Genomic DNA, 27,855 nt, shown 5'->3' on the forward strand with positions numbered 1-27,855 from the left:
AGGAGCAAGAAATAGTTTTAAAACTCATTTTAATATTGTGAAAGATACAAGATGAAATATGGTAGTCATGAAATAAAGATAGGATGATATTTTAAAAGAATAATTTAAAATAAAGAAATCATGAACATTAAAATTTAATTACAAAATATGCTTAAAATCAGTAGATAATTTTGGCAAAGTCATTTGGAAAGAAAAAACATGGAAAGTAGGGCAAAGACATAAAAATTACATAGGTGAAACATCTGCCTGATAATGGTTTAAAAAATGGAGGATCTATAAAACATACATGAAGATGAATATCAAATTGATGATTTAAATAATGAAGAAGGAAGGTATAAAATTTTCTGGAAGAAAAATCACGAGAGTATGACATTATGGTACTGGGATAGGGGAAAATTCCAAAGTATGGCATGAAAAGCACAAGCTACAAGAGGAAAGGCTGAACAAGGAACTAACATTTTTGCCACAATAACATATCACATGCAAAATCAAAGATATAATTGTGGGAAATATATATTTGTATTACATAAAGCCAACAAGTTACTGTTTAGAATCAATAAGTATGTATCTATCTATATATTTGTTACGTCAGTATCTATATATGTGTATATGTGGGTGAATACACTTCTTAAATTCAGTAAGAAAAAAAAAATAGAGGTAGAAACATAACAGATAAAAAAAAATATCTTAAATGGAGGTAAGCAATGCATTCTTTCTGGAGGCCCGGGGGAGAAGCCATTTTCTAGCCTTTTCCTGCATCTGGAAGCTCTCTGCATTCCTCAGTTCAGAGACTGCATTGCTTCAACCTTTGCTTCTATCTTCTCATCTCCTTCTTTGACTCTCTGACCCTTCTTTCTCATGCTACAAGAACTCTGTGATAGCTTTGGGCTCACCTGGATACTCTGGAATTATCAAACCAACTCAAGATTCTTAATTACATCTGCAAAACCCCTTTTGCCACATAAGGTTACATATTAACAGATTCCAGCCAGTACTTGTGAACATCTTGGGTTGTAAGGGAGTGGGGGGGCATTATTCTTCCTGCCCCAATATGCAGGCACTGTGGGCGGATTCACAGATTAGAAAATCTGAGCCATCACTAAAGGGATGAAGAGAACATGAAGCTCAATGGTAATCTGGAAGAGAAATGAATTTTCTCAATGTTTTTGAAAAGTAAGTTCAAGAATACTAAGAACTGAGAACAGGTAGGAAAGGAGTAATAAGATCATATCTAATACATTTGAGAATGCAAGTATTCATGACTCAACTCTAGGCAATAATAGTATCTCTTACATGTACAAGGAGCTTCAAAACATTACCTGTGGAATTGTAAGACATTGAGCACAACCAAAGAGCCCCTAATTGGGGAATGAATAAATAAATTGCTGCATATTAGAATATAAGTCAGCAATAAAAATAAGTGAACTCTATCCATATCCAGATCTAGAATTCACATTATTACACAAGGAAAATATTTTCTAGGACAAGTGGTGTAACAAAATAATATTGAATCAAGTTTTAAGAAACTTGTGGCAATGCTATTTGCTACTTATGAATGTATGTATATTTATTTAAAGTGTAATATATAATCTGAAATAATGCAAATCAATTTGAGGAGTTGGGGATTAGTGGCAGAGCACTTGCCTAGCACATGCAAGGCCTTGGCCCTGAAACAAAAACAAAACAAAACAATTTGAGAATAGTGGTCATATAATGGAAAACAGAAATGGAACTACAATTGCAAACATAATGTGAATTTTCCTGGATTTGTAATTTTTAAAAAATTTATATGAGAAAATTTTGAGCCAAATCTTAGTATTTACTTGAAAGATATCAGAGTATTTGTTTTATTAATCTATTTTCTGTGTATTTGAAATATTTAATATTGTTTTAAAGTGCTGGAAACTGAAGTACTAATGAATTAGGGGTACTTCACTACTCTTTTATTTTGGAAACATTTCTAACTTTATTTGTAAGTTGAGAGATTTCCTTATATTTCCAGAAAGAAAAAAAAAACCTATAGTAATTTTTAGGTTTCAAAGATTCTCTTTACCGTTGAATACTTGCGAAGTAATTTACAGAAGACAGCATGCTCTGTAAATGTCAAGGAGGTATAATTACCATAGCATCTCCTGTTTAAAAGAAAAATCAACAGTGACTGAGTGTCTGTTTGTTTCATTAAAAAGACACACCTGCCTTCTATGAAATAATTGATTCCCATTTCTGTCTCTGGACAGTTTTCTTTGTGGACTATAGTTTTTAAGGTGACTCTACTTATACTAAAGGTTACCACAACTCTTGGGGGTGAGCAAATCACATTTTATTAGTATTTTATTCTTGTGCAGATTACGAAACTAGGTAGTCAAGAAATTAAAGTCATACTACTATATTGTGATACAGAATCTAGGATCCAAGTATTTGTGATTTACCACCTATTGTTCCTTCCTCTATTCCAGTTAAATGGAATCTTACTAATCAAATTAGAAGGGGCCTGATGTTTTTATCATTTCAATGAAGGGGATGGATTATTGTAGCTAACATTAAAATAACTAAATCTGTAACCAATGGGACATATGATTTATCTTGAAAAAAAATTCTTCCAAACAAAAGAAGATCCCTTTCTAAAATTGCAAAAGCCTCACTTAGTGTAATTCCATGCACTTACTTTTGTTGTTGGAGACTAGTGACTCCAGTGGGAACAGTCCAGTCCGTGTGAGAGAGATGGGAGTAGAATCTGGTAAGTGGGAAGAACCAAGCCACCACTTCTACCACAGAGACCTAAATCCTGCTGGACTTTTTAGGAAGAAGAAAGTCCATCTTTGTAAATTGAAACTTTGTAAATTGAAACATGTTTCTCAAAACATGTACACATTGAAAAACTTTATTAAGTTTATGCATTAGTTTGCTCAGGCTGCCATAATAAATGGAACAAACTGGATGGATAAACAACCAAAATATGTTTCCCATATTTTGGAATCTGGCAGTACAAAATGGAGGTGTTAGCAGCACTCCTTTCTTAGACCTTTCTCTTTCAATTTGTAGCTATCTTCTCTGTGACTTTTCTTGATTTTTCTTCTGTCTCTGTGTCCTAATATTTTCTCATGGGACTCCAGTCATTTTGTGTTAGACCCACCTTAATGCCTCATTTTTAATCAATCACCTCTTCAAAGACCCTATCTACAATAATGGGGTTGCATTTTGAGTTCCTGAGGGTTAGAACTTAGTTTATAATGGTTTCAGAAAAGTCAAAACCTAGAAACTTCTTGTTGATTGACAGCTTTCTATTGTGTCACACTAAAGAATGAGGTGGCTCCCTTACTCCACTCCACAGTACCCCAAACAGTGACAATACATTTTTTGGGCATAGTTTTGAAGGAGACATTCTTCCTAGTGCATTTTTACTCCAGGTCCCCCAAATACCACATTGGATTAATGGCAAAGAAATGTATACTGCTCTTTTCATTTTAGAATTACTTATATGATCTAAATAGATTGTACAAAAGTAAATATTGGACCAAAATTTAGTTTTATGTCATTTTTCTCTTTTTCTATTGGAATGACCTATTAACTGTCAATGCCTTACTGAGGGATGCCAGTATGGAAATCTCACTATAATTTATTCATCAATGTGGAGAAGTATGAACTTGTTTTACTCCCTTCTGATTACTATCTTTTGTAAATAGTATCTCCTTTATATGTGAGTTTTTCCATGTTAGGAACCCGGAAGCAATTTAAGACTTCTCTCTCTGAGCACATATGGAGGGGAAATTATTAAATTGTCTGTAGCCCCTTATTCTACCAGCGTTCACAGGCTCAATTTTGGAAGTCAGCATTAGAATATTGACTTTTCTTTAGTGTACATTCCTATGAAAACTATACTTTTTCTCCCGAAGTAATGGATGCCTTTGAGTAAATAATGAAAGGCTAACAATGAAGTGATGAAAAGAATGCCAATTAATGTTTGAAATATTATATTTGCTATGAGTTTGATTTTATTGCACATACAGTCCAATCCATGTTTCTTAGGCCATGATGTGAAACCTTTCTAGGCCGGCTTTTGAAGAACTCTCATAATATCTATCTGATTTCTTAGTTTCAGCAAAACAAATTTGCTTTTAATGTTTCTCAAGAGACCTTGTAAAGGTTTAACAATTCATCCTCAGGGGTTAGGAAGAGAGGATTTGATTTATAGCAGTTGCCAATTTCTGTAGTGTAAATATTCCCACCTTGGCCAATTTCAGGTTACATAAATATAGTCAAGTGTCTTGCAAAATTCCTAAAAGTTAAACAGTTGGCTCTTGGGAGATGTGTAGCCAGCTCCAGTATTTCCATTTTCATGATGTGTGATTTCAAGGCTTGCATATGCTGTCCCTTGACTTATAATAGTGTTCTCTTTGTGCCTAAGAAGCTTCCATTTATCTTTAAAATTGCAGCTCAGATATCCTTCTCCCTAAACACTCCCTGTCTGCCCCTGGGTTCATCTCCACTTTACCAGTGCTGGTGCTCTTCCTCATAAATGCTTTTATGTTGGCTTCATCACCATGTCACATTATCTCATCCCTTTATTTATATTTTACAATTAAACTCTCGGTCTACTTGATTTCACTCAATTTTTGCAGATGAGGAAATTGATGCTCAGAGCCTAACAGTGTGAGGAAACAATCAATACCCTATTTTAAAAATTTCTAAATATTTATAGGAATAGGTAGATGACTCTAAAGCTTCCCTTACCTGTTTGGAGAAGAACAGGTTATTTAGCCTTTCTGGACTTAAATTTTCTAATCTGCAAAATGAAGATAATAAAATCTAACTTCCTGTAATTGTTGTGGCCTGTGAAATGCAACACAGTTGGGAACCAGTCAATAAATGGTAATAGTGGGCTGCATCCTCAGTGAAACACCCTATTAAGGACTTCTGTTGTTTCTGATAATGCTCTGAACAGGGATAAGATGTACCCACCTTCCATATGTATTTTGCTGAAGTAAAAGAGCTTCATTTTTCCAGTAAAATAGAGTATACAGTCTTGTGGTTTTTTTTTTTTTTTTTTTTTGGTTCCAGGGATACTTAACCAAGGAGCCACAGCCCAGAGCTTTTTTAATTTTTTTTTTTGAGATAGGTTTTTGCTATATTGAGACAGACTTTAAACTTGTGATCTTCATGCCTTAGCCTTCTGAGTCACTGGGATTACAGGCATGCACCTAGAGTACACATTCTTAAAAGTGATGTCCTCTAGTATGCTATCATTGCACTGTTAAGAAGTAAATATCTTCTTCTTTAAAGCTTACACTAAATTTAAATTTTTTTCTTCTCATGGTCAACTTAATATTATGTTGATTGCATCCATTGCATCTTGTCCTCATGTTTTCTGCTATTGTCCTTCAGCCTTTGTATGCAGGACTCCTTCCCACTGACTGTTCAGCCCTGCCTCATGCCAAAAGACTGTGAAACCTCCGAGTGGTCCTCCTGGAGCCCCTGCTCCAAGACATGCCGTTCAGGGAATCTATCACCAGGATTTAGGAGCAGGAGCCGGAAGGTGAAGCACATTGCCATTGGGGGTGGAAAGGAGTGTCCAGAACTTCTAGAGAAAGAGGCCTGCATTGTTGAAGGAGACCTTCTGCAACCATGTCCCAGGTAGTGTGCATTCTTTGGTACGAACATTTTTATTTTATTTTATGACTTCATTTGGAGTGGTGGTAGGGATGTTGACAATAATAAAATTAGCTAAGACTCACTTTTTGAGTCTTTTCTTGGTATAGAAGTTCCATACTTGACATTGTAGAATGGTGGGTTAAGAGCATGGGTTTTGATGCCGACTCCTTGTGTTCAAGCCCTGCTTCTGTGGCTTTCTAATTATATAGATTTAATCCAGTTACTTAATTCTAGTGCCTTGCTTTACTCATCTACAAGCAGTTCTTACTTCACCTAGTACTTGGCACATAGTAAATGCTTAGTAATTATTAGTTCTTATTATCTGACATGGCACACCTAACTCTAATAAAAACCTCTGAAACCTTCATACTAATTTTGAATGAGTCCATTAATGGCCATAGAGTTTAAATAATTCCTAAGGTTGCATTCTTAATGAGTGACAGCACTCTGGTTATAGTGCATTTTTGGCTGCAAATCTTACTGCCGTTCTGTGGCATGATTTCTATTCCAGAATCCTTAGGGAGCTACAGGGGAAAAAGGGTTAACTATTAATAACTATATTTCAACATGTTGGTATCAGTTATAGTTTGCCAGATTATATTTCACCAGATAAAGGCCTCCTGCGTATCCTCCTTTAGATTGTTAGCTTACTGGGGGCCAGGTGGGTCTGATACTAGCAGATCTTGTTTTTTTTTAATATTTTTATCAGTTATTTATGTACTTTTATTTATTTATTCGCTTATATGTGGTTTTATTTGTTGTATCTGAGACTTGAACCCAGTGCCTCCCACATGTTAGGCAAGTGCTCTACCACTTAGCCACAACCCCAGCCCCCAGATGTTGATTTAAGCTGGCTGTTCATAAGTCTGTTAAGATTGGATTTGTGGTAATTTCTGCTGGACACCTGCCCTCAACTTTAAAAAAAAAATTAAGTTGTAGATGGACATGATACCTTTATTTTATTTATTTATTTTTAATATGGTACTGAGGATCGAACCCAGGGCCTCATATGTGATAGGCAAGTGCTCTGCCATTGAGCTACAACTCCAGCCCCTGAACTTTATCTTTTAAACTCTTATCGATTTAAAATAATTTAAAATAAATATTTTTCATATTTTATGGCCTTAATAACACTTAAGAATCATGCCATCAAACAAAAGCAAAAACAAGGCAAAAGCAGTTTCTTAGGTGAATTAATTATTTGGTGTCGTGGGAAGGGCGGGTGGGTTATAAACCCAACAGGTGTGCTTGATGGGCTGAACCTGGCTGTTCCTTAACCCTGAAATAATGTGTTTTGAGGTAAGGCTTAGAAAGGCAAGTTTCTGTTGTGAGATTCTTTGTCATTCCACCCTTCACTTCACAAGTGGAATCAGTTTTGTTTGGAGTTGATTTTTTTTTTTTTTTCTGAAAGACTTCTTATTTTACATGCAGAGGAGGGGAATGAAGTTCATGATCGTTTACACACTAACCCACAGTCTCACAGAATTCTTCTCTTTGTGTTCATTATATATCCACCTTTCCAAACACTAATTTTTGAGCAAACAAAGACTTGGAAAGGGCATGTTTCTGGGGTCTCTGCCTCTTTTGAAAGTGGATATACTTGAATTAAAATTGCATCTCCATGACTTACTAGCTGTGTGAACTTAAACAAGCTCTACAATATCCCTAAGACATTTCACATTTCAGTAGAATGTGTCTAAAAATATTGTTTGTGGGACAGGGTTGAAAAATGAGACCAGATACATAACATGCCAGGCCCAGTGCTTGGCATACAGGGCCACTAATAAAGGGGTGACCATTATTGTTGCTATTTGCAGGTGGACTTTTTTTCCCTCAATAAAGAGAACCTCTCCTTTCCTTGGACTGCATGCTATATTCATTTCATGAGATAGAAACTTATTTCTTCTGGGTAATTTGAAAATCATTTTTTTCCTATGGAAGTTTAATTCAGAAGTTTTCTCAATGATTGGTAGACAGGGATGGATTCTGGGTTAAATAGCATTGTATTAATGCCTATGTACTTTACTATTTTCATGGAATGGCAAGTGGCTACTTCCTGCCATTTCAATAGTTTGTTTATCAGTAGACTTACCCCCTTTTTTTCTCAATAACTATTATTATTCTGTTGAAGTCAGAGTAAAACTTTCCTGATGATGCTAAGAAAGTTGGGTTGCATTTATATTTGTTAAACTATGCCTATCTTTCATTGAGTATTTATAGTGGACCAACAATTATAACAGATTTAGAAATTAACTAAATATAAAGACTATTTAGAGTAATGACAGTTTATAATCCAAATGGGGAAATTTTGTGAGTGAAGGATGTGTAAACTGACATTGTTAAGATTCCGTTCAAGCTGTCTCTGTTGAGATGGCCTGCATTCTCCCTTGAATGAATTTTTCCTCCTTTACCCCCAAACACATCTCTCCCTTGAGATACTCTGTAATCTCCCTTGAATGTGTATCTACCTTCCTAAATAAATCTGTGTCTCTGAGAAAAAAAAAAAACGGTTTTAGCTGAAGTCCTTTTGGCCCTTAAGTCAGTGTTCTTCCCAGTACATCACACTGATTCTCATATAGGCTCAGTGAAGACTGCACCAAAATAACCAAGATAAGAAGAGGATATATATATATATATATATATATATATATATATATATATATATATATATATACATATATATATATATGCATATATATATACATGCATACATACATGCATATGTATATGTAAATGCATATATGTATGTATATATGTATATACACACTCAGCTGATGAGGGGAAAACATTTTCAAGGTATAATAGAGATGTTCTTTATTCCCTACCTATTAGTGTGTGTGTGTGTGTGTGTGTGTGTGTGTGTACACAAAATATATATGCAGTTATATATTAGGATATATATTTATATGGAATATATATTTTGTATTTATATCTTATATAGAAGAAAAGGATATATATTATACATATATATATGCACATAATTAGATGCACCATCTTTTACTCCAAAAAGTTTGGAATTATAATAATTTGATATGTATGCAAGATGAATTTATTTATTTATCTTCATTTTTTTAAATTAGATTCTGTTTTTATATTTTTTATTTTTATTTATTTATTTTTAGACATAATGATCTTTATTTGATTGATCCTTAATGTCTGAAAATTGAGACTGGCAAATTTCACTGGTGATGAACCTGGCCCCCTAATTCTATTTTTTGGAAATGGTGGTGATTTTGGGATTTAGTAAAAACAAAACAAAAAAACCTTTTCACATGATGAATCTTTAGGAAGTAGTTGTCTTGGAGAATTCATTGAAATATCAACCCCTGCATTTTCTGTTGAGCATGATGTGTAAACTAATGATTTTACTTGGTTTTCGGAAGAAAAATGAATAAATAACAGCAACAAAATTAACAGCAGTTGACAATCTTATTTTTCTGAAACCTGAGCTGTGGCCTCTACCACAGGAAAGATATACCACACAGAATAAAGGTGTGCATTAGCTTCTGTTTCTAGTTTGACATCAGTGATTGAAATTCATTGTGAACAAGGCAAATGGAAACAGAAATCTATTAGGGAACGGAAATACCCATTATCCTTTCCCAGAATTCATGAGCAATTCTTATGCATCAAACAATTAATTCACTCCATTTCTCCCCAGCAGGTAAATGTACATTTCTCTTGAGTCTTCATATTATTTTTTCAACTGTCTCAGAATGTGCGTTGGCTTTTACCCTCTGTCATGTTTGCAATTGAAGATGTGTTGTTCATTCATTCAACAAATACACATTGAGCTCTTGTTTTATGCCAAGTACTATGTTAAGTGTTTGGGGTATTTCAGAGAATACCGTAGACTAATTTCCCTCCCCTTGTGAAACTTAATGAAGATAATGAGTAAACTATACACTTGATGTGTATGTTATGGAAAAATATAAAATACTAGAGCAAGGTAAAAGTAAAAGCTTCTGGAATGCTGTGATGGGAGTCAGCACAGGTTATAGAATTACGCAGGGCCATTAGAGAAGCCTCATTTGAACAAACAGGGTTTGAGGAGGGGATTGGTATTTAAAAGCAGTGAGTAAATTAGCTACTCAGGTGATGAGGAGAAAACATTCCAAGGTATAGTAGAGAAGTTCTTTAGTCCCTACCTATTAGTATTCTTCAGTTGCTTAGCTCTTTGGGACAGTCTCATCAGCCGGGCTCTCTTCACCAGCATTTTAACTAGGAATCCTGCATGTCAGTCCCTGAGGCATGATAATCCAGGAAGAGGACTCCAAGAGGAGTCCATCATAGAATTACTCTCTGGAACCAGTCGACATTGCCTTGGAACAAGTGACTGAACCTGAAAGGACACAGAGAGCCATCTATGTTGTGCTGATGCCAAAGATTTAAAATGACATGGGAGTTAGTACTGGGTAGCCTTAAGTTTGTTTCAAAGGTGTGGGTTTTGACCAAAACTCACAGACCCCAGAAACTTCTTCCTCCAGCATTACACAGTTGACTGGTGATGTTATGCTCCCCTACCCCATCTACAACATAACACTTAACACTCACAGAGTATATTGGAGATGGGGAATGGATATGAGAGAGTCACTTGTCACTCTCCACTTTCACTCTTGCTGTGGTTCTTTGTGATTACTGGGCATTGTCCTTTGTCCCCAAACACTGAGAAAAATTCAGTGTGTGAGATGCCTTGCACTTGGTTCTTTCCTGCGTCCTGATTAATATCTAAAGCATGAGCCCTTATGTCTCAACCAAGGGGAAGGAGAAATGTATTTTAACACCTGAAAGGTTGAGACAGCTTTGTTTACTAGACAGGATAAAGACAAGTGGCACAGGACTGTAATGTTTTAAATGCTTCATGTCACAGGTCTGAGACACAACCTGATTCTGGGACAGCTGTGTCTCAAGATCCCTTGTGTTTAACCAGAGAACTCCAGTGTAACTGGAGCCACTGTGACTAACACACACGAATATTGATAAAACGTCAACTGCAGACATCTTTCTCAGAAGTGACACCTCAGATGACCCGCCAGCAACTTCTGCCACCCCACAGGGAGGCAGCTGTTTTCATGTGAAAATGGCTGTTCTATCTCTTAGATGATAATTTAAAGTTCAAAATTGAATAGGAGACAGCATTATTAAATAGTGGCAGTGGCCAATGCAGAGTAAAACCCTTAAGAAAATCTCAAGGCAAAAGTTTGATGGCTGACAAGTATTACATAGATAGACTGTGATATCGCTATACAGAAAAGCCAACTTGTTAAAAATCCCTTCTATGCTCTGGTCTGGCACTGAATAGACAGGCTCTTTTAATCCATGCTTCCTGTTTCTGGTATGTATGAATTGATCCTAATTATGGGAAGGCTTGAAATTCTTTACAAAAATTCTGTCTGTGCAGACTCATGCTGATAGATTTCTCTGGGCCCCTTGCACACACACATACCCCATTGATTTGCTTGTTAAACAACCAGCCTGGTTCTCCTTGACATCTTTTTGAGGCACTGAACTCAATTTTAGATTTTCTAGATGGATTTATTCTTCTTGAGAAAATTCTGGAGATTACTTGATGGAATTTTTGGATGAGTATTCACACCAGAGTTGCTGCCCAGGAAAGAATGGAGAATGAGAATCTGCCTCGATTATGTGCTCCCTTTGCCAGTTGAAACAGAGGGACATGTCTTTGAGGTGATGTTTGCTCCACACCTGCTTGGGCCTGCTGCTGTGTTAATCACGAGAGAATTCAGAGAACTGACATTTTCAGTCACTTAGCTTATTTATGTTAGGAATCTTTTATACTTTATTGTTTCAAACTAGAGCACACAAAATATTATCACCATGTTCACTAAGAATGTTTAGTGGTTGATAATGTTCTCATCCATCACCTCACACATGTGAATGTAAGCTATTTTGTTTGTCTCTTTTTTTCCTTCCATTTTCGAATAGTGCCTAGCAAAAGTACCCAGCTCATAGTAAATGCTCAGTAAACACTGGATAAATGAATATATGTTTGAGTGTAGCACCCCAGAATAGTACTGCTCACAGAGTACTTTATTCCATGCAAAGAGCTATTAAATAATGTGCACAAAGGACTCAGAGGTGTTTTTCCAAAGAGAAGATGAAATTTACATCATCAAGGAGATCAAATAAGGGACTCTATCCAGGACAGGAATGGACATGTGAAGCTTGCTATGGTCCAGAATGGTCCTCATGCTCCTGCTGACATTGTGTCTGGTTTTCCAGGTGAAAATCATGGTTATAAGAGTTGCTTCAGGAAGGGTGAGGATAAAGTTTGCCTTCAGACACATCACCAACTGCGTTTTCTGAATCTTCTCTCGTTGATTTCTATCACTGTACCTAACGTCCTCCACGCAACAGGGATTCACAGAAGGACTTTCAAATGAATTAAGGGATTCCTTTAGAAAGTGCTGGTTTTATTTAGGTAAGCAGCTTTTCTGCGGCAGTAGAGGACTGGAGGAAGTCTAACCTCAGGAGAATCTGGTTTAGGAAAGGAATAGCAGTTTTTAAACCTTTTTATTGGGTCGGTCTGTTCTGGTGTGTGTTGTTTCATGAGTCCCCATCAGGCCACTTGAAGTCCTCCTGGATGGAAGATTTGTTCCCCAGTTAGTCTAAGAAAGTTAACGTACTGTTAAGTGCTGTGCATAGTGATAGAAGTCCATTAATAATACATATGTGGAGTTTGGCAAGCAAAGCCATCTGCTGAAGAGCAAAGAGCTTTACACTTCAGAGTGGCTTTCCATAATCAATAGCCCCACTCTACCCAATAAAAAATTACTGGAGCATAAAATGCATGAAGCTTGATCAGTTCCCTTTATTTTGGTCGTCTGTTCAGCAAAATATGACAAGTTAATTCTTTTCTAAATGCCTTTACAACTTTAAAAGGACAACAGACATTATCATAAATTAGTCATGCTGCAGTACACTGATTTTTAATATACACACACATTTAATTTGAATACCTTGCACTAGCATTTCAGCCCAGGAGTGTTTGCAAATCTATATGTGCTCAGTCAAAACATGACTATTAACTGATGCAATTATTCTTTCAATTTGCCATCATTAAGTCACTTAAGATTCTATTCCATGTTGCTGTGCTTTAAATCTAAGCCTTCGGAAGAAGGAAAAAAGAAAGCCACACTTGGTAAGCAATTCTAAGACTTATAAAAGTGACAATGCTTGGATTCTAAAGGGCAGAGGTTGCTGTAAATATGTGCTAGTCTGGGCATCTTATTGCTATTAGAATTACTTTCTGTCACATTAATAGGATGAAGGCCTTTTAAGAATAGTCACTGAATGTGCCAACTTTCCTAATTTAGACTTTGATAATTTAAGCTAGCTCTACTTATTGCTTCACAGCAATGAATTCTTTACTTCTGTCTCCCTTCCCCCTCTCAATTTAGGGACTAGTTTAATTATGACTCTCTGGATCGCACAGCATGACTCCCAGGAAGCCAAGCTGGAAATCTATGTTATTTAATTCCAAAATCTTGAGTAGGCTTTCTTAATCCAAAATTTGTTTCCTGTATCTCTTGATGAGGATATATATTTCCACAGTTAGAATATCTCTTTCTTTGAGTTAATCTCTGTTTCTTTTTTTAAGCTACATATATATCTCCTGAGAATGATAGCATATTAAATCTTAACTGTTTCTACCTCGTGTGGATACATTTATTGACTATTTCCTAAGAGTACACTTAAAATAAGAAGAAATATGAAGAAGTTGGGTAATGAGTTTCAGGTACCAGGAGAAAAGTTATAATATATGATTGTTCTGATGTTGGGGATTTAGTTCCCTTCACTGGACTGTGTGACTTAAGTACTCAGTGCCAAGAAATCACACTGCTAATATGTGGGGCAAAAAAAAAAAAACCAAAAAAAACATTGAAGTCATTCATCACTTCTTTCTTTCTCTCCAATCCCATTTCTAATCTGTTAAAAGATTGATTCCTCCTTTAAAATATATCCAAGATCTAATCCCTGCCCACCATGCTCACTCTTATTGCTACAGCTGAAGCTGTCATAATCTCTAGACTTCCGGAGGTCTCCATAATTCTCTGGCTTCACCTCCCCATTCTCCACCCAGTAGTCAGGCTGGTGCTTTGAAAGGTTAAATTACAACAGCATGTCAACATTTTCCCCAAACCATCACATGATTTCCCATTGTGTTTGAAAAATACAATCCTTACTTGGACATGCAAGGTTCTGTATATGGCCTGACTCTTGACTCGTCCTCATGTCCTGTCTTTGCTCCTGGACCCTGATACCCTTGCCTCAGCCACACTGGCTTCATGCTGTCCCTAGGGCATGCCAAGCACTCACCCTCCTGGACATTTGAACACACTCCTCTCTCCACCTAGACCACTTCCTGTCCACCTAGTCTTGTGCTCATTTTATTTAGGACTCTGAGGATTTTCCCGGACCATGTCTCCCCTCTGCAGGTTATCTGATGCTATATTATATATTGTTGCATTTTTGCCTGACTATCCCACTAGAAGACAGTCCTCCAAGGTCAGGGACTTTGTCATGCAGACGGTCATCCATCCCTACTGCTTGAAATCATCCTCATGGCATAGGTGGAGCTCAAGAATTCCTTGTTGAAGGAAAGGATGAATGAGTGATTCATTTGCTATTTGGGACGGACTGTTTCTTTTTGTAAAGCCTCCTGCTTCTTAACGCCTTTCTGGCTTCAGTCTCTTAACATATCTTTATCTTAACTGAAATGTCACTACAACAGTTGTCTTCTCTGCAGATTCAGAATTTCAGTTGTTAGCATTCCCCTTCTTGGAGGTTTGGGGTTTCAGAGTGGCTGACAGTGGGTATGCTTCTCACTGACAGTAGGGACATGGAAGTCAGTCCCACCTAATGGACCCCAGGATCACCTAACACTCTGAGTGATTGGGGTCTGTATGCAGTGTTTGTGTTTGATTTCAGTGCTTTAAAGGGGCATTCACCTTTAGAAAGTTGACATGTGTGTTTGAATTTTTATTATTAGTGGGAATTTGAATTTTTATAATTTTTATAATTAGAGATTCCTTTATTTGACTTACCTTTGGTTTTATTTCTAACTTACAATTGTCTCCTAAAAATGCTAAAATTAGTGGGTCTGTATTACCATAGTGCTGTAACCATAACATGTATGGCATGAAATATTCTTAAATAGTGTTTATGTGTGAGAGTAGAAGAAAAATATTTTAGCAGTATGAAATATTATGTAATATTGGCAGTTGTCACAATATCATTATCACCAACAGAAGGTACACACACACACACACACACACACACACACTGTTTTTCAGTCAAGTCAATGATGCACTTTATCCAAGTCATACCAATATTTTTTGTTCATGTCATAGTGAAACAAGTGGCTCTCTATTGTTTCCTGAAGCCCTGATTGGACTTCATGGGTTGTCCATTCTCTGTTTTATTCATCAGAATGCCATTTCATTAAGAAGATGTGCTTTAGAATCAGATCCACCTGACTTTGAACCCTTTACTTTTATGACCTTGGAAGAGTTACCTACTCTTTATACCAATTATTTTATCTGTAAAAGAGGAAATGATATTTTCGCCATGGGTTGTTAGGAGATTAAATGAAGCAATGCACCTAAACTCATTGGTGCAGTCCCTGGAATAGAATAAGCAGTCGGAAAATGTTGGCTGTTATTTTTATTACTTGAAGGATCTGTTATGATACCTTAGTAGCCAAATAAATAAATGCCATGTTTATTTTATTCAGACAGACCCTTTGTAAAAAGCAATTGATCCTGCACACTTGCAAAGGGTAGGGGGCCACAAAGATTGATTCATTTCTTTATTCCATGTTCATCTGCTCAACTTGAGGCATTCACACAGCCAACTTCAAAGTGCTTCTCACTACTAAGTGGTGGGACTCTGGTCTTTGAGGCTCTCCATGTTTCCCACCTAAGCAGGAGGACAAAATGAGGACGTGTTGGAAGGCATCAGAGTGGCCTGGTCTTTGACACAGGCTTAGACATTAAAGCGAGTGTCCGGGGCATCAAGAAGCCAAGTTTTCCGGAGGCCAGAGGACTGTCATTGTAACAGCTTCTAAAGGAGAAGGGGAGTAACGTTTAGCTGAGCGGACTCCTTTGATTTCTTATTCTGTCAGATCCTGAGACACTTTCTCAGGTTGGTGGCGTTCAGGGTGCTCGGTTTTTATGGCTGCCGGGTGATTTGTAACTAAACATAGATAGAGCCTTTGAAAAACATAAAGTAAAAGAGGATGAGCAAGGGCTATGAAATGATCCACATTTAAAAAGGAGTATAGAAGTTTCTGACTGGGTGTGTTTTTTTTCCCCTCCTCGGCTTCTTGCTGGGTTGGCATTTTCTCTGAGGTAGTAAACAATAGTGATGGTGATAAATGTTCTAAATTTCTTTAGAGATTTTGCCAATTGCCAGTGAATGAAAGTTGGGTACTTTTGGTTAATGAACTGCCGATAAGAGTTTTCGTTACTTTATATAAAACCGTAGTCATTAAACTTTCCTTTTCATTTTTCTCTCTAATGATTTCCCAAATCCCTCCATTGCTAATTTTTATAAGGTCATGAAAAATTAATTGAGAAAGCAATTTATATAGTATGGCCTATTCATTTCAAACAGGCAAACAAATTACCCTGACTTGCTATAATTCTAAAACTTTGTTTTTTTTAATGCTCTGGTGAACTTTGGTCATCATAATGTATACTGTCGTAATCCTGGATCCCTAATATTAGGGCATCTGAAGAAATTTTCATAAATCAAATGTTAAGAGTGTGTGTGTGTGTTTGTGTGTGTGTGTCTGTCTGTCTTCTGGGGCAGCAAGGGGCAAATAGTACATGTAGAAAGATATAAGAAAGGGAATTGATATTTAGTGAATTTATAATCAGGGTCAAAGTTTGGTATTATTTTTAACATTTTATAAATGGGAAAACAGAGGTTCAGAAAAAGTCAAATTAGCAAAGCTCACATCCAGACCAGGTCAATTTGACACTAAAGCATGCTTGTCATCTATACCACATGGCCCCAGTTGACAGGTCTTTCTTATTGCTTGCACCATAGCAGCCCTGAAGTCACCTGCTGTATCTGACTCCTCTGGCTTTTACCAGAGAGTTCTTCAGGGAAGTCCTTGAAGGGGAGGGTTTGAGAACTTAGTAACCATCCAGCAGTACAGACTCCAGTCTGATTGCATTTACAGAGCTGCCTGTGTCCTGAGACTCAGAAACAAGAGGAACAAGTCCTCCCCTTTGGTGACCATGCAGTTAGGATGAGAATTCTGTGAGAAGGAAGGACTTCGGAGCTCTCCTCTGAAGAAGGGCTGTCTCTGGAGAGGACTGGTCCTCTCTTAATCCTAGGAATTAGAAACATATTGCTGTACCTACTCACCTGGCCGGAGTAGGACCTGAACTCCACCCTCCAAACTCTTCACATACCCATGGATAAATTTTGAAGCCTGGAAAAGCCATGTGAGATTGAGGGAGAAAAAATGTGTTACAGCAAGCCCCAAATGATTGTCTAAATCCTTTTTTTCTACAATGAGCTTTTTACAAGATAAATGGTTATCAGCTTTCAAGCTTTTTAGAATGATGTATTAATTGCAAGGGGTTTGGTCACTATTAGGTTTCTTAGGGATTTGCTTCCTTATTTTGATAGCTATTACTTGATTTCAATTTTAATCTAATTTCTGTAAAGTCAGGGTCTTGGTGACATGGTTTTTTTTTAAATTTTTATTTTAAACAATCATAAACCCAAGAAACTTTTCTTTACATCTGAACTAGGACAGAAGGTAGGAAACTGTTCTTAAGTTTTTTTTTACTATTTCAGTAGTTGGGCTGTTGGCCTTTTTTAAAAAATTTTTTTAAATTTTTTAGTCTGTTGGTGTTTATGTAAAGGCTGTAGGATTATATTCATGCTTTGGGCTTGAGGAATGCTATAATAACCCACAAAATAAAATTATTTCTGAAATAATCATGCAGATATGAATACAATGTGTGATAGTTCTGTTTCCTGTATATTGTATACAAACTGCATTGTGGGTTTCTGCCTTATTTGTGTGTGTGTGTGTGTGTGTGTGTGTGTGTGTATTAGAGAGTTTTCTAACCAATTATAAACCAGGAAGATATATTCCTGAGTCATATATAATACTCACTTATATATGCCTGCATATATAAGTGAGTGTTCATCAGTTAAATACATTGTTTTAACTCATTTTAACATATACTCCTTTATAGCAGGCAGTCAATTCAATGGATACAAAAATTTTCCTACTTCAAAAAGACTGAAATGTGGAAGATCATCTCTGCCTATTTGAAATAACATATTCACAACTTCCTACATCCACATTAACCTGCTAATTAAAAAAGAAAGGCTAACTTTCACACACTGTCATCTGGAAGGCTGTGAAGGCTTTCCAGTTCCTTCCTCTAATTCTTCACTCTTTTCCATTTTTTGGATCTGAGACATACCCAGTGTTTAGCCATATTAGTTTCCCTCTTCAGGTTATCATCCTGTGCTATTAAAATGATGGACTGCTGTGGTTTTCTTGGGACTACTAGGGATTAGTCATTCAATGCCAGTAGACTTCTTTATCCATCAAGACTTGGCCCTAGAGAGACTTTCATATATACTTGATGTCATGACTTGTTTTATTTAGAACTGTATATTTTCCTTATTGCCTCTTCTTCTTTTAAATAAATCAAACAAAACAGGTATTCCTGGAGAACCTCTGAGTGGAAAGAATGCCAAGTCTCCCCACTCCTGGAGCAGCAGGACCCCCACTGGCATGTGACAGGACCTGTTTGCGGCGGTGGGATCCAGACCCGGGAGGTGTACTGTGCCCAGAGCACACCAGCAGCCACTGCACAGAGGGCCAAGGAAGGTAGGCAGCCAGTTCCTGGATAGATGGTGCTGCTGGTTGGAAGGGAAATCAACTCCAACACCATTTCCTAGTTACCTTCTTGATAAATGGACCCTTAGCATTCAAAAACTTAATATTTGTTTTGTTGACCATTTGCAAACTACCCTCAGTTGGGGAATAGTTAAACAATAGTAATAATAACATCTCGCACCAAAGTTTTGTTGTGAAATTTAAGAGAACAAAAGTACCAAAGGTGTGTAGTGTAAATGAATGCGATATGCTGAGACTGGTGTGTTCAAGTGAGACTATTGGTAATGAATGAATAGCATTTGTTTTCTCCTCAGAGTATTTTTTTTTAAATTTTGTGAGTGTGTAAATTTCTACAGGCATATCCCTTTCAAGTGTCAAAGAGCCACTTTTTATAAAAAAACGTTGTTTGTAAAGCAAAAGAAGGGGAAGTGGAGGAGTAGCTTTCTCCATATAAAATTCTCTCTTAGATAAATACAACCTCAGCACTAGTCCCTTTGTTGCAAAGTTTAGGAGAGTGATAGCATGTAGAGTCCGGGAAACTTGCTTCAATTTAGGCAGGTCAATGGATTAAAAAGCCAAGCATGGACAGCAATACTTCTATCCTAGAAAAATGTGTGGCCTCTTCCAGCCATGTTGGAGAACATGGGCAGGGCCTATACAGAATTGGTAAAGGTAAGCCGTTTCCCTGGACTTGCCGAGCATGAGTACACCCTTACGCTGTGGCCTTTGTTTAGGATGGAAGGTGAAAGCTTTCTTGGTGTGGTAAAGCATGCCTTTTATTTAATTTATTTATTTATTTGGAGTTGGAGAATATCATGTCAAGTGAAGTAAGACAATCCCAAAGAATCAAAGGCCTAAATGTTTTCTCTAATAGGTGGATGCATTCCTTCTCTTGTGTACCTTTTTATGCTAGATGCTTTTGTGGTATGGACTCTCAGAGTTATAGAAATAGATGATCACCTTGTATCACAATTTTTATAGACTCCTTAGCATTTTGCTTCAATAATTAGATTTACAGATCTGCGCTTGTGGGGCCAGCGTTATAAATAATAGTAGCTGTATCTTCTTTCTTCTCTAAATTCACTTTTGGAAAGTGATGACTTGCTTTCTATTTCAGTACAAAACATGACTTTGCTGACTTCTTTTGAATTTGGAGAAGCAAAATTTAGATAAAATACTGCAGGTTATTTTTGTCAAACTTTGGTGGTCTTTGCATCCCATCTCCTCTCTTCTTCCCTTTTATTACAATCTACAGTTCTAGAATCTTCTAGGAGGGACACATAATTTTTTTTTAAATGTAGAATTGATTTTTTTTATAGCTTACCTATCTATTTTCAAGTTCAGTGTTGAATCATGCATTGAAATTTGCATCTTCTGAAAGTTTCTTATGGATCACCTAAGTTTCTAAGTTTCTTTTACCTTAGTATTTCCAACTCTCTTAATTGAAACATACTGGGCAGAAAGATTTCAATTAGGAAGAAAGTAGAAAGGTGGTATCTTAGACTTGGAAATTAGGTGCTGCATGGTGGGGGACAAATAAAGAACGGGGGTTACTTACAGGTTTAGCAGCCTACCTGCTTCAGGCATCCAAACAAGAGGAAAATATCTTAGCCTAATGCATACTTCAAAATTAGTACCAGGGTTAACATGGAAACAAAGTACTTCAAATCTCTCAGTCTGATAGCCCAGGTCTCAGGAAAAGGAGGTCTAATGAGAAGCCAAGATGTAAACGCATCACTGTGTATCATGACCATGAACTCCTGAACAGCGTTGAATGAAGTGAGTAAAACCATATTGGCATGGTCACATTAAACTCATGCTAGAGCTTACTATTCAACTTTGTGGTTGTTATCAAAGTCTTTATTTTGCTATTTTGTGCAAGAAAAACTGAGGGTTATTCGACTGACTATTACATCAATTAATTAAGCCTCACTTAGTTGCCCCAAATGACCTCAAATTTGCTATCCTCCTGCCTCAGCCTCCTAAGTGGTTGAAATGACAGGGTTCTCTATTGTGCCCAGCCATTCCTTTCTTTTAAATGCTTTCCTTTCTTACTGTTATCATTTCTAGATTGTTTCATGACAAACCTGGCAACATTGAATTTCTTCTTGGCCCAAGATGAAATCAAGAGAACAATTGAGTTCCTGCTGTAAGAGGCCAGCTGGGGGGTTTGAGAAATGAAATAGGCAGCATTTTAATTTTCTGACCCCTTCTGCTAATGTAATAAAGGTCAAAAGTGATGCCATGTTTTGCATTTCAGTTTCTGTGATCAACTTTTAAAAACTATTATTATTTTAAATTATGGAGGCATTTTTGTAGCATTGATTTCAGAAAGTCCTTTCTTAGTCATAGATGACTTCACCACAAGCTTAATTTTCCCTTATACTCAGTTATTCTCTCTGTTGACTCCTTGGAGTGTAATTGCTTATCTTTGTTTCCTTATAACATTCGCCATCCACTGTAGGTTAGCTACTATGCATTCCATGACCCTGACCTTAGAGGAATCCACAGTTTGGGGAAGAAAAGACAAAACTCTATTTTCATGGATCTCTCATGCATTAGAATGTAATAAAATTCCAGATGCCAGAATGAAAAAGAATGCTGATTCCCAACTGTTTCAAATTTCTTAAGCTAGCCTGGATCCTGAGGATGAATCACAATGTTGATGTGGTTCATTAATGACTTACTTTGGGTGTTGCCTGTCCCCTTTAGATCTCATTCATGGTGTTTTCAGAGCAATGTTTTGATACTTTTTGAAATATTTACCTGAAACTGTCGTTCAGGGTTCATGTGCTATTTTAAATGCATCCCAAATAATCCTGTAACAACCCATAAGAGAAGTATTACCAGTAGTATAAGCTAAGCCAATACCATTGAGAATGAAATGAGGAGTACTTATGATTTTGTTTACCAGTTGTTGTTTTATAACTTAGAGGCATCTGCAAAAGTGGATGCTTACCTATAAATCTAGAATCTTGGATATGGTAAGACCACTTTCTTGTTGCTCTTTTCTCAAATAAAATTAAAGCCACTCAGTCTGCATTCAAGAATCATTCTCAGAAGGTAACGTGTGAGACATATCTTCAAAAATCTAATAAAGACTAGGGCAAATTTATTCTATTTATAACAATGTTTCCCAGAGCCTGGAATATCAACAAATATGGAAATATGTGTGTGTATGTGTAAATAAAATGTTTATGTTTATATATATCAGACACACACATTTATATATTTCACATTCATTATTTGGCATCAAATAAATATAGCTATTTTAGGAGTGAGACTCCTAAGGATCAGCTTTGAACTGTGTGTTAAATTAACTGGTCACCTCCTCTACTCCACTAGGGCTGTCTTCATCAGGCTTGGCCCAGAGTTGGTGTGAAGGGAGAACACGAGCAGATAGGGGACATGACCTGGAATGCTAGGTGTTGTAGGAAGACATCGTATTTTAGGTTTGAATTCTGACTTGGAAGGAAGTTTTATCAGCCACTTAAATGTTTGTACTATTCATAATTCATTCCATTGTAGGCACTATGGTGATTTGGTAAGTTAAAATAGATGATAATCATTCTTTTTTAAAATCCGTCCCCCAAACAATTTGTCACGTACCAATGTCACGTACTATGTTTTATGCTGTGTGCCATGCACTGCTTCTATAAAGGCACCCTTCTATAATTTACTAGAATTGGAAAAACAATTTTCCTGATAATTATGCTATTGTGTCTTAAGTCTTGTGATCACTGCATATATCATATGGCTAAAACCATTTAATGATGCCTAGAAAGTTTGGAGGATCAATAAAAAAAATGTTTATGTGTGTGTGAGAGAGCATATGGATAGGACTGGAGATGCCTGCGTTCAGTAGGGCATGCCCACTGGTGTGAGGAGAACTCAGAAAAGAAGGAAGCCACGAGAGCACTGGAAAACAAGGCTGCCTGTGCTATTCACAAGGTAATAATTCATTTTTTTTGAGAGTGTGGGTGCGTATTACAGCCTTTACCCCCACCCACCTCAGACTTTAAATCAGGAAAGAAATTTCTTATGCTTATCTATATATTAAGTATGTAAAACTGCCAGTAAGATTATTCTCATGAGTAGTCATGTCCTATTTGAAAACTTATCTGATTATCCAGTAATATTTTGAGATATGAAATAAAGTAATTTACAGTTTGAACAGATGAATGGATTGCTTAAGGGGCCATTGGAAAAGATATTCCATCATCATTTGAGAGACTGGGAATGTCCTATACCTGTCTTTAGAAATTGATTTTAAAGTCAATAATAACCTTTGGGTGTGAGAATAAGGTGTCAGGAAAGTGGTGAGCTGAGGACTTTTCTTCCTGTCAACCTGAGAGGAGAAATGAGACTGTTTAAAGGGAGTGGTAGCATTTTCTCTCACTTTCTGCTAGCAGAAAAGCAGAGATAACGGAATGAAATAACCTTTACTAATTAACAGCAGGATACTTGATGACAATTCACATGAGGCCAAGAGAGATAAGGCTCTTGGCTAGCAGCATTCCTCCTTGGAAACATCCTCAATTATAGGGATCATGGATATAGCAAAAGTCAGCTAAGGGAACTAGAAGGTAATTATCAAGAGGCTTCTCTCCACAACCCCCCCTTCTTCCTCTCTCTCTCCTGCCTCTCCCTCTCCCTTTCCCTTTCCCTTTATCCCCCTCTTCCTCTTCCTCTCTCTCCACCTTTTCTCATAATGAAGCAGGTAGTGATGGAAATAGGGGAGGCATATGAAGCCAGGCGGTTGTTCCTTGTCCTTAATAAAAAGAAGGGAGGAGGAAAGGAGGAAGAAATGAGGAAGGAGGAGGGAAAAGGATAACCTCTAGGACTTTTCCATTGGGCTATGTTATCTCTCAACTTATATCTTAAACCTACAACTATGTAGGATTAAATTTAGGGCTTTGAAATTTGGTTATTGGTATAGGATCCTAGCTGCACAGATGCTCAAGATTTATAGGATTGATTCCATCTCCTCCTTTTTGAGAAGAACACTTACAATGTCACCCTGCCACGGATGACTGTGGGTGAACTTATTGCCTCAGTTTTCTGTAAATGAGAGAAATAGAACATCTGGTGTAAGCAATAATGTGTATTCCATTGTTTAAGCCCTACTCTATTTCAAAGGCAAACACAAGCAATGTAAGATATACATAGATGCATATATATAGATGAATATAGTTTAAATATTTTCTGAAAAAGAGTAAAAACCGAGAAAAGTTTAGGGGAGAAAAGGAGCATTAAATATTTAGAGGCAACTAGGTCACCAGGAATCTAAATTAAAATTGGTTTCTATTGTTTCTGTTTGATTGCTTTTGTATCTAAATTTAGTGATTTTTTTAAAAATCAAGTATAATAAAATTATATTAGTGTAATATAAAAATGTTTATTGACTTCCTGTGCTTAGAAAAAATATTGGAGAATTACCACTGTAAGCATTCATTAAATTATCAGGTAGTTCTTGACATTAAATTTTCCTAATTTATTTAACTCAAGGTGTAATTTACATGATTTAAATGAGAACAGGAGAGAGTTTCCCTGTACAGATGACAGAGGCACGGTATTTGAGTGACTGTCTTATGCTGAGTAGAGGTTATTTCTTGAAAACATAAATGGTTTGTGGAAAAAGAGCCTTCTTTGATGACACGTGGATCCCGCTTAATTTGATTTTCTAAAGAGGAAAAACAGATGTTCTCCTTTGCACAAGGTGTTATGTATGTCTTCATAATTAACACAGCTAAGTTAATATTTCAAAACTGTGTGTTATGGAAATCAAAGCATGTGGTATCATGGAGGAGGTTGTCAAGGACCTAAAACTAGATATGAGTTTGGATTTTCCCCGTGGTTTTGTACTGATATTTCAGCTTTCCTAATCTTGCAGCACTGAGTCCATACTTCTGCAGTAACACATCAGTTTCTGCCTGGTTTCTAACCATCAATATTATTGTCTTTGTTACCCATTATGCCATCAGGGCCTTTGAAGGTCACGATTGGTTTCCTTCTTGTTTGTATTGCCAAGTGCCAGTGCCCATCATGTGAAAAGCAAATGAAAATCTCAAGATGAGAGAATAGTATGTTGAAGTTTGTTGAGTTCCTCTTGCTTTCGGGTAGTGCTAAGAAAGGAATTGCTTTACTCTTAAGCAAATAAGCACGATCTGCTATCTGGATATTGGCATTCCATGCCAAGACCAGGTTGTCTAGAACGCCTAGAATGGATTGAGATAAAAGAGAAGATATGAGGAGCATGAAGTGATGGAAATGGTTTGTGGAAAATGGCCCATGACGACATTTTGAAATAATTTGCAGAAGTAAATATATTCCTCTGTTGTTTTCCTGAGAAAACCGATTAATGGTCTAATGTTGTTTATTTATGTCAGTGTTGCTTTTGATTTCTTGAGTAGCCTAGCAGGGGTGATGAGACAGTTAAACCAATAACTACAGAAATAAGTTCCTTGAAGGGAAAAAAAAAAAAGAATTTGAGGAAAGAGGTCAGAAAGACATAGGTTACGTTTGAGGAGAAGAAAGTTTTTACCTGGGCCTTAAAGAAAAGACCTGGTTTAGTTAGGAGTTCATGTGAAGGGGAGAGAATCCTGGAAGAAGTAAAGCATGCAGAGAAAGACACAAAGGTGTAATATCATAGTGCACATTTAGAAGGAAACTCATATTCAAACTGGACATAAATATAAGGTAGGTGAAGGCAGGGGCTGTGATTTAGGCTCCATAGGTGGATTGGTGGACTGTGACTTTAAGCTTTATGGTGATGGGAAGGTAGGACCTGAACTATTACCTTCTCCATTCTTGTCTATCACCTTAACTCTGATGCTGAACCTCTCTAGTGCTCTAGGTCTTTGTAGCCAGTTATTCTCTGTCCACTGCCCATTATCCTGAGATGTCCATTGTTTACTCCACCCTTGCAAACTCACTCCCTGGCTCAGGCTTATTACGTTGCTAAGCTTTACTTCTTAGAAGTCTTTTATTGTGGGAACTCTGTGAGATGACATAGATTATCTCTGCTCTTCCACTGTCATAGCTCTTTATCTCACTCATTGTCACTGTGTATACTGTTCACCAGGATGCTGTGCAGGTTTATGAGATCAAGGGCCACCTCTGTGTTATTGTCTATATTCCACACCATACCTGACACAGAATCTGGAAAGTAGTGATGTTTGTATTGAATCCAAGTTTTGTGTACCTCCTAGTATTCCATTCACCAGTTTTTTAATATTTATTTTTTAGTTATAGGTGGACACTATGTCTTTATTTTATATTTATGTGGTGCTGAGGATCGAACCCAGTGCCTCACACATCCTAGGCGACTGCTCTTCCTCTGAACTACACCCCAGCCCCACATTTTTTTTTCTGGTTGATGATCTACAAACATAGGAATACCTATTCACTTTCTTACTTGGATACACCACCAACACATGGTGGTGTCTGGGACCTGGCCTCCTGAGAAGCAGCCAAGGTGCTGGATGTTCCAGTCTGGAAGATACAACTTAGAAGTATAGGTAACGTGGCTCCCAGTGGAGTGAGCCTGGGCCAGTAGGAATCAAGATCCAGGGGGAGCCCTAATACTCCCAGTGTATCTGTACATTATTCTGATATGAATTTCTTCTTGTACTTTTTACAGGAACATACTTTCTTGCCCCAAACACAGATCTACCATGAACTTGTTATATAACTTGGTGGTGGTTTGATGTGAAATGATAGCACTGTAACACATCATGCACTCAGTCTCGTATTTTCTGTTCTGTTCCTGCTATTTCCTAACAGCCACTTCCGCTTGGCCTTGTGCTTCCCAAATAAAGTATTATCACCAGGGTCTCATTGTAAGCTCTGCTTTCTAAAGGACTTTGGCTACAGCAAAACATGATGAATATTTATCAAAGGAAAGAATGAGAGAGACTGTTTTGTATGGTTTATTACAATAAATGGTACATGATATGAGCCCAAACGAGTGTGGAAGCTATAAATAGTCTTTCTTCTCTTCCTCTATCTCACTTCTCTTTTCTATTCCTTAACTTCATTTTTTTATTCTTATTTTATATATTACTTCTTCCTCATAATCTAGTATTACCAATTCTTCCCCTCTCTCCTTTTTTCACCTTGTAGAAATCTTGAGAGCAAGGACAATTTTAGTAATTGTGGTAGACTTCACAGCAGTTAGCACATTGCTTGGCAAAAGGTAGATAAAAACTCAGTGGATATTTCCTGAATAAATGAATATATTCTCCTGCCCACAGTCTTACCATTCAATTTTAGGCATTCACTTTTTAATTTAAGACAGTTTCCTCTTCGTTCCATTGTTCACATACACCTGCACTCCATTAATGAACTGTTCAGGGAGCTAGGGATGATGCTCAGTGGCAAAGCATTTTCCAAGCATGTGCAAGGCCCAGAGATCAATACTCAGTACCACAGAGGGTAGGGGGAGAGAACAGTTAGGTTCTCTTTTGTAGGGTAGAAAACTACATTTGGGTAAACGTGCTGAGACTACATTTACAATCTTTAATTGAATGTCTCACTCAGCTTCATTTTCCTAGCTGGCCTGGATTTTTCTTGAACACGGAGCCAAGAGGTAATGGTGTTCTTTTTGGCAATGGAATTTCTGACAGTAAGTGATTGTTTCCAAATCTGTTCCTCTAGCCTTGTTGAATATGTGAATTCAATGGCAAAGTAGGATGTGGAATAAATAGACACTTATTGCCCAAACCTTTCTGCAGGAAAGCTTTAGCATTCGCAATATTCTGTTTAGCACATTTTCTTTTTCTTTTTCTTTCTTTTTTTATTTTGAGAGAGAGAGAGAGAATTTTTTAATATTTATTTTTCAGTTTTCAGTGGACACAACATCTTTATTTTATTTTATGTGGTGCTGAGGATCAAACCCAGCACCCCGCGCATGCCAGGTGAGCGTGTTACCACTTGAGCCACATCCCCAGCCCATATTTAGCTCATTTTCCCCCTAAGCTCTGATTTAAACTTCTCACTAGATTTTAGCCATTTGTTGAGATTTCCATGTGCTTAAGCTTAGTTAAGTGACTCTGTCTGTCCTCTGCCCATTTTCTGAGGAACACTTTAGAAGTGATGGATTTCTACATCAAGAGGAAAGCTAGGAAACCAGCTGACTTGTGATGATACTTCTAAGTTCAAGATTTGTGCATCTTAGAAGGAGATACATAACTGTAGCTCATTTTATTTTTTAAATTTACTTCTTTCCTTTTTTATTGACAACTAAGTTGTATATATTTATGGTGTATGACATGTTTCTTTTTTATGCATACATTAATGAGTGT

General features: G+C 37.0%; 1 protein-coding gene across 7 annotated transcripts in view; it reads left to right on the top strand.

Annotated features, from left to right (window-relative positions):
• The window catches only part of Thsd7b (thrombospondin type 1 domain containing 7B), an 809,752-nt gene that overhangs the window by 280,130 nt on the left and 501,767 nt on the right, over positions 1-27,855 (top strand). For all 7 annotated transcript variants that reach the window (XM_078017320.1, XM_005315833.4, XM_078017322.1 and 4 more), the window contains 2 exons: positions 5,383-5,631; positions 18,372-18,541. In XM_078017320.1, the coding sequence (XP_077873446.1) occupies positions 5,383-5,631; positions 18,372-18,541 (419 nt within the window). The remainder of the gene's footprint in view (positions 1-5,382; positions 5,632-18,371; positions 18,542-27,855) is intronic.

This window comes from Ictidomys tridecemlineatus, chromosome 7, assembly GCF_052094955.1.
Source record: "Ictidomys tridecemlineatus isolate mIctTri1 chromosome 7, mIctTri1.hap1, whole genome shotgun sequence".
Taxonomy (NCBI): Eukaryota; Metazoa; Chordata; class Mammalia; order Rodentia; family Sciuridae; genus Ictidomys; species Ictidomys tridecemlineatus.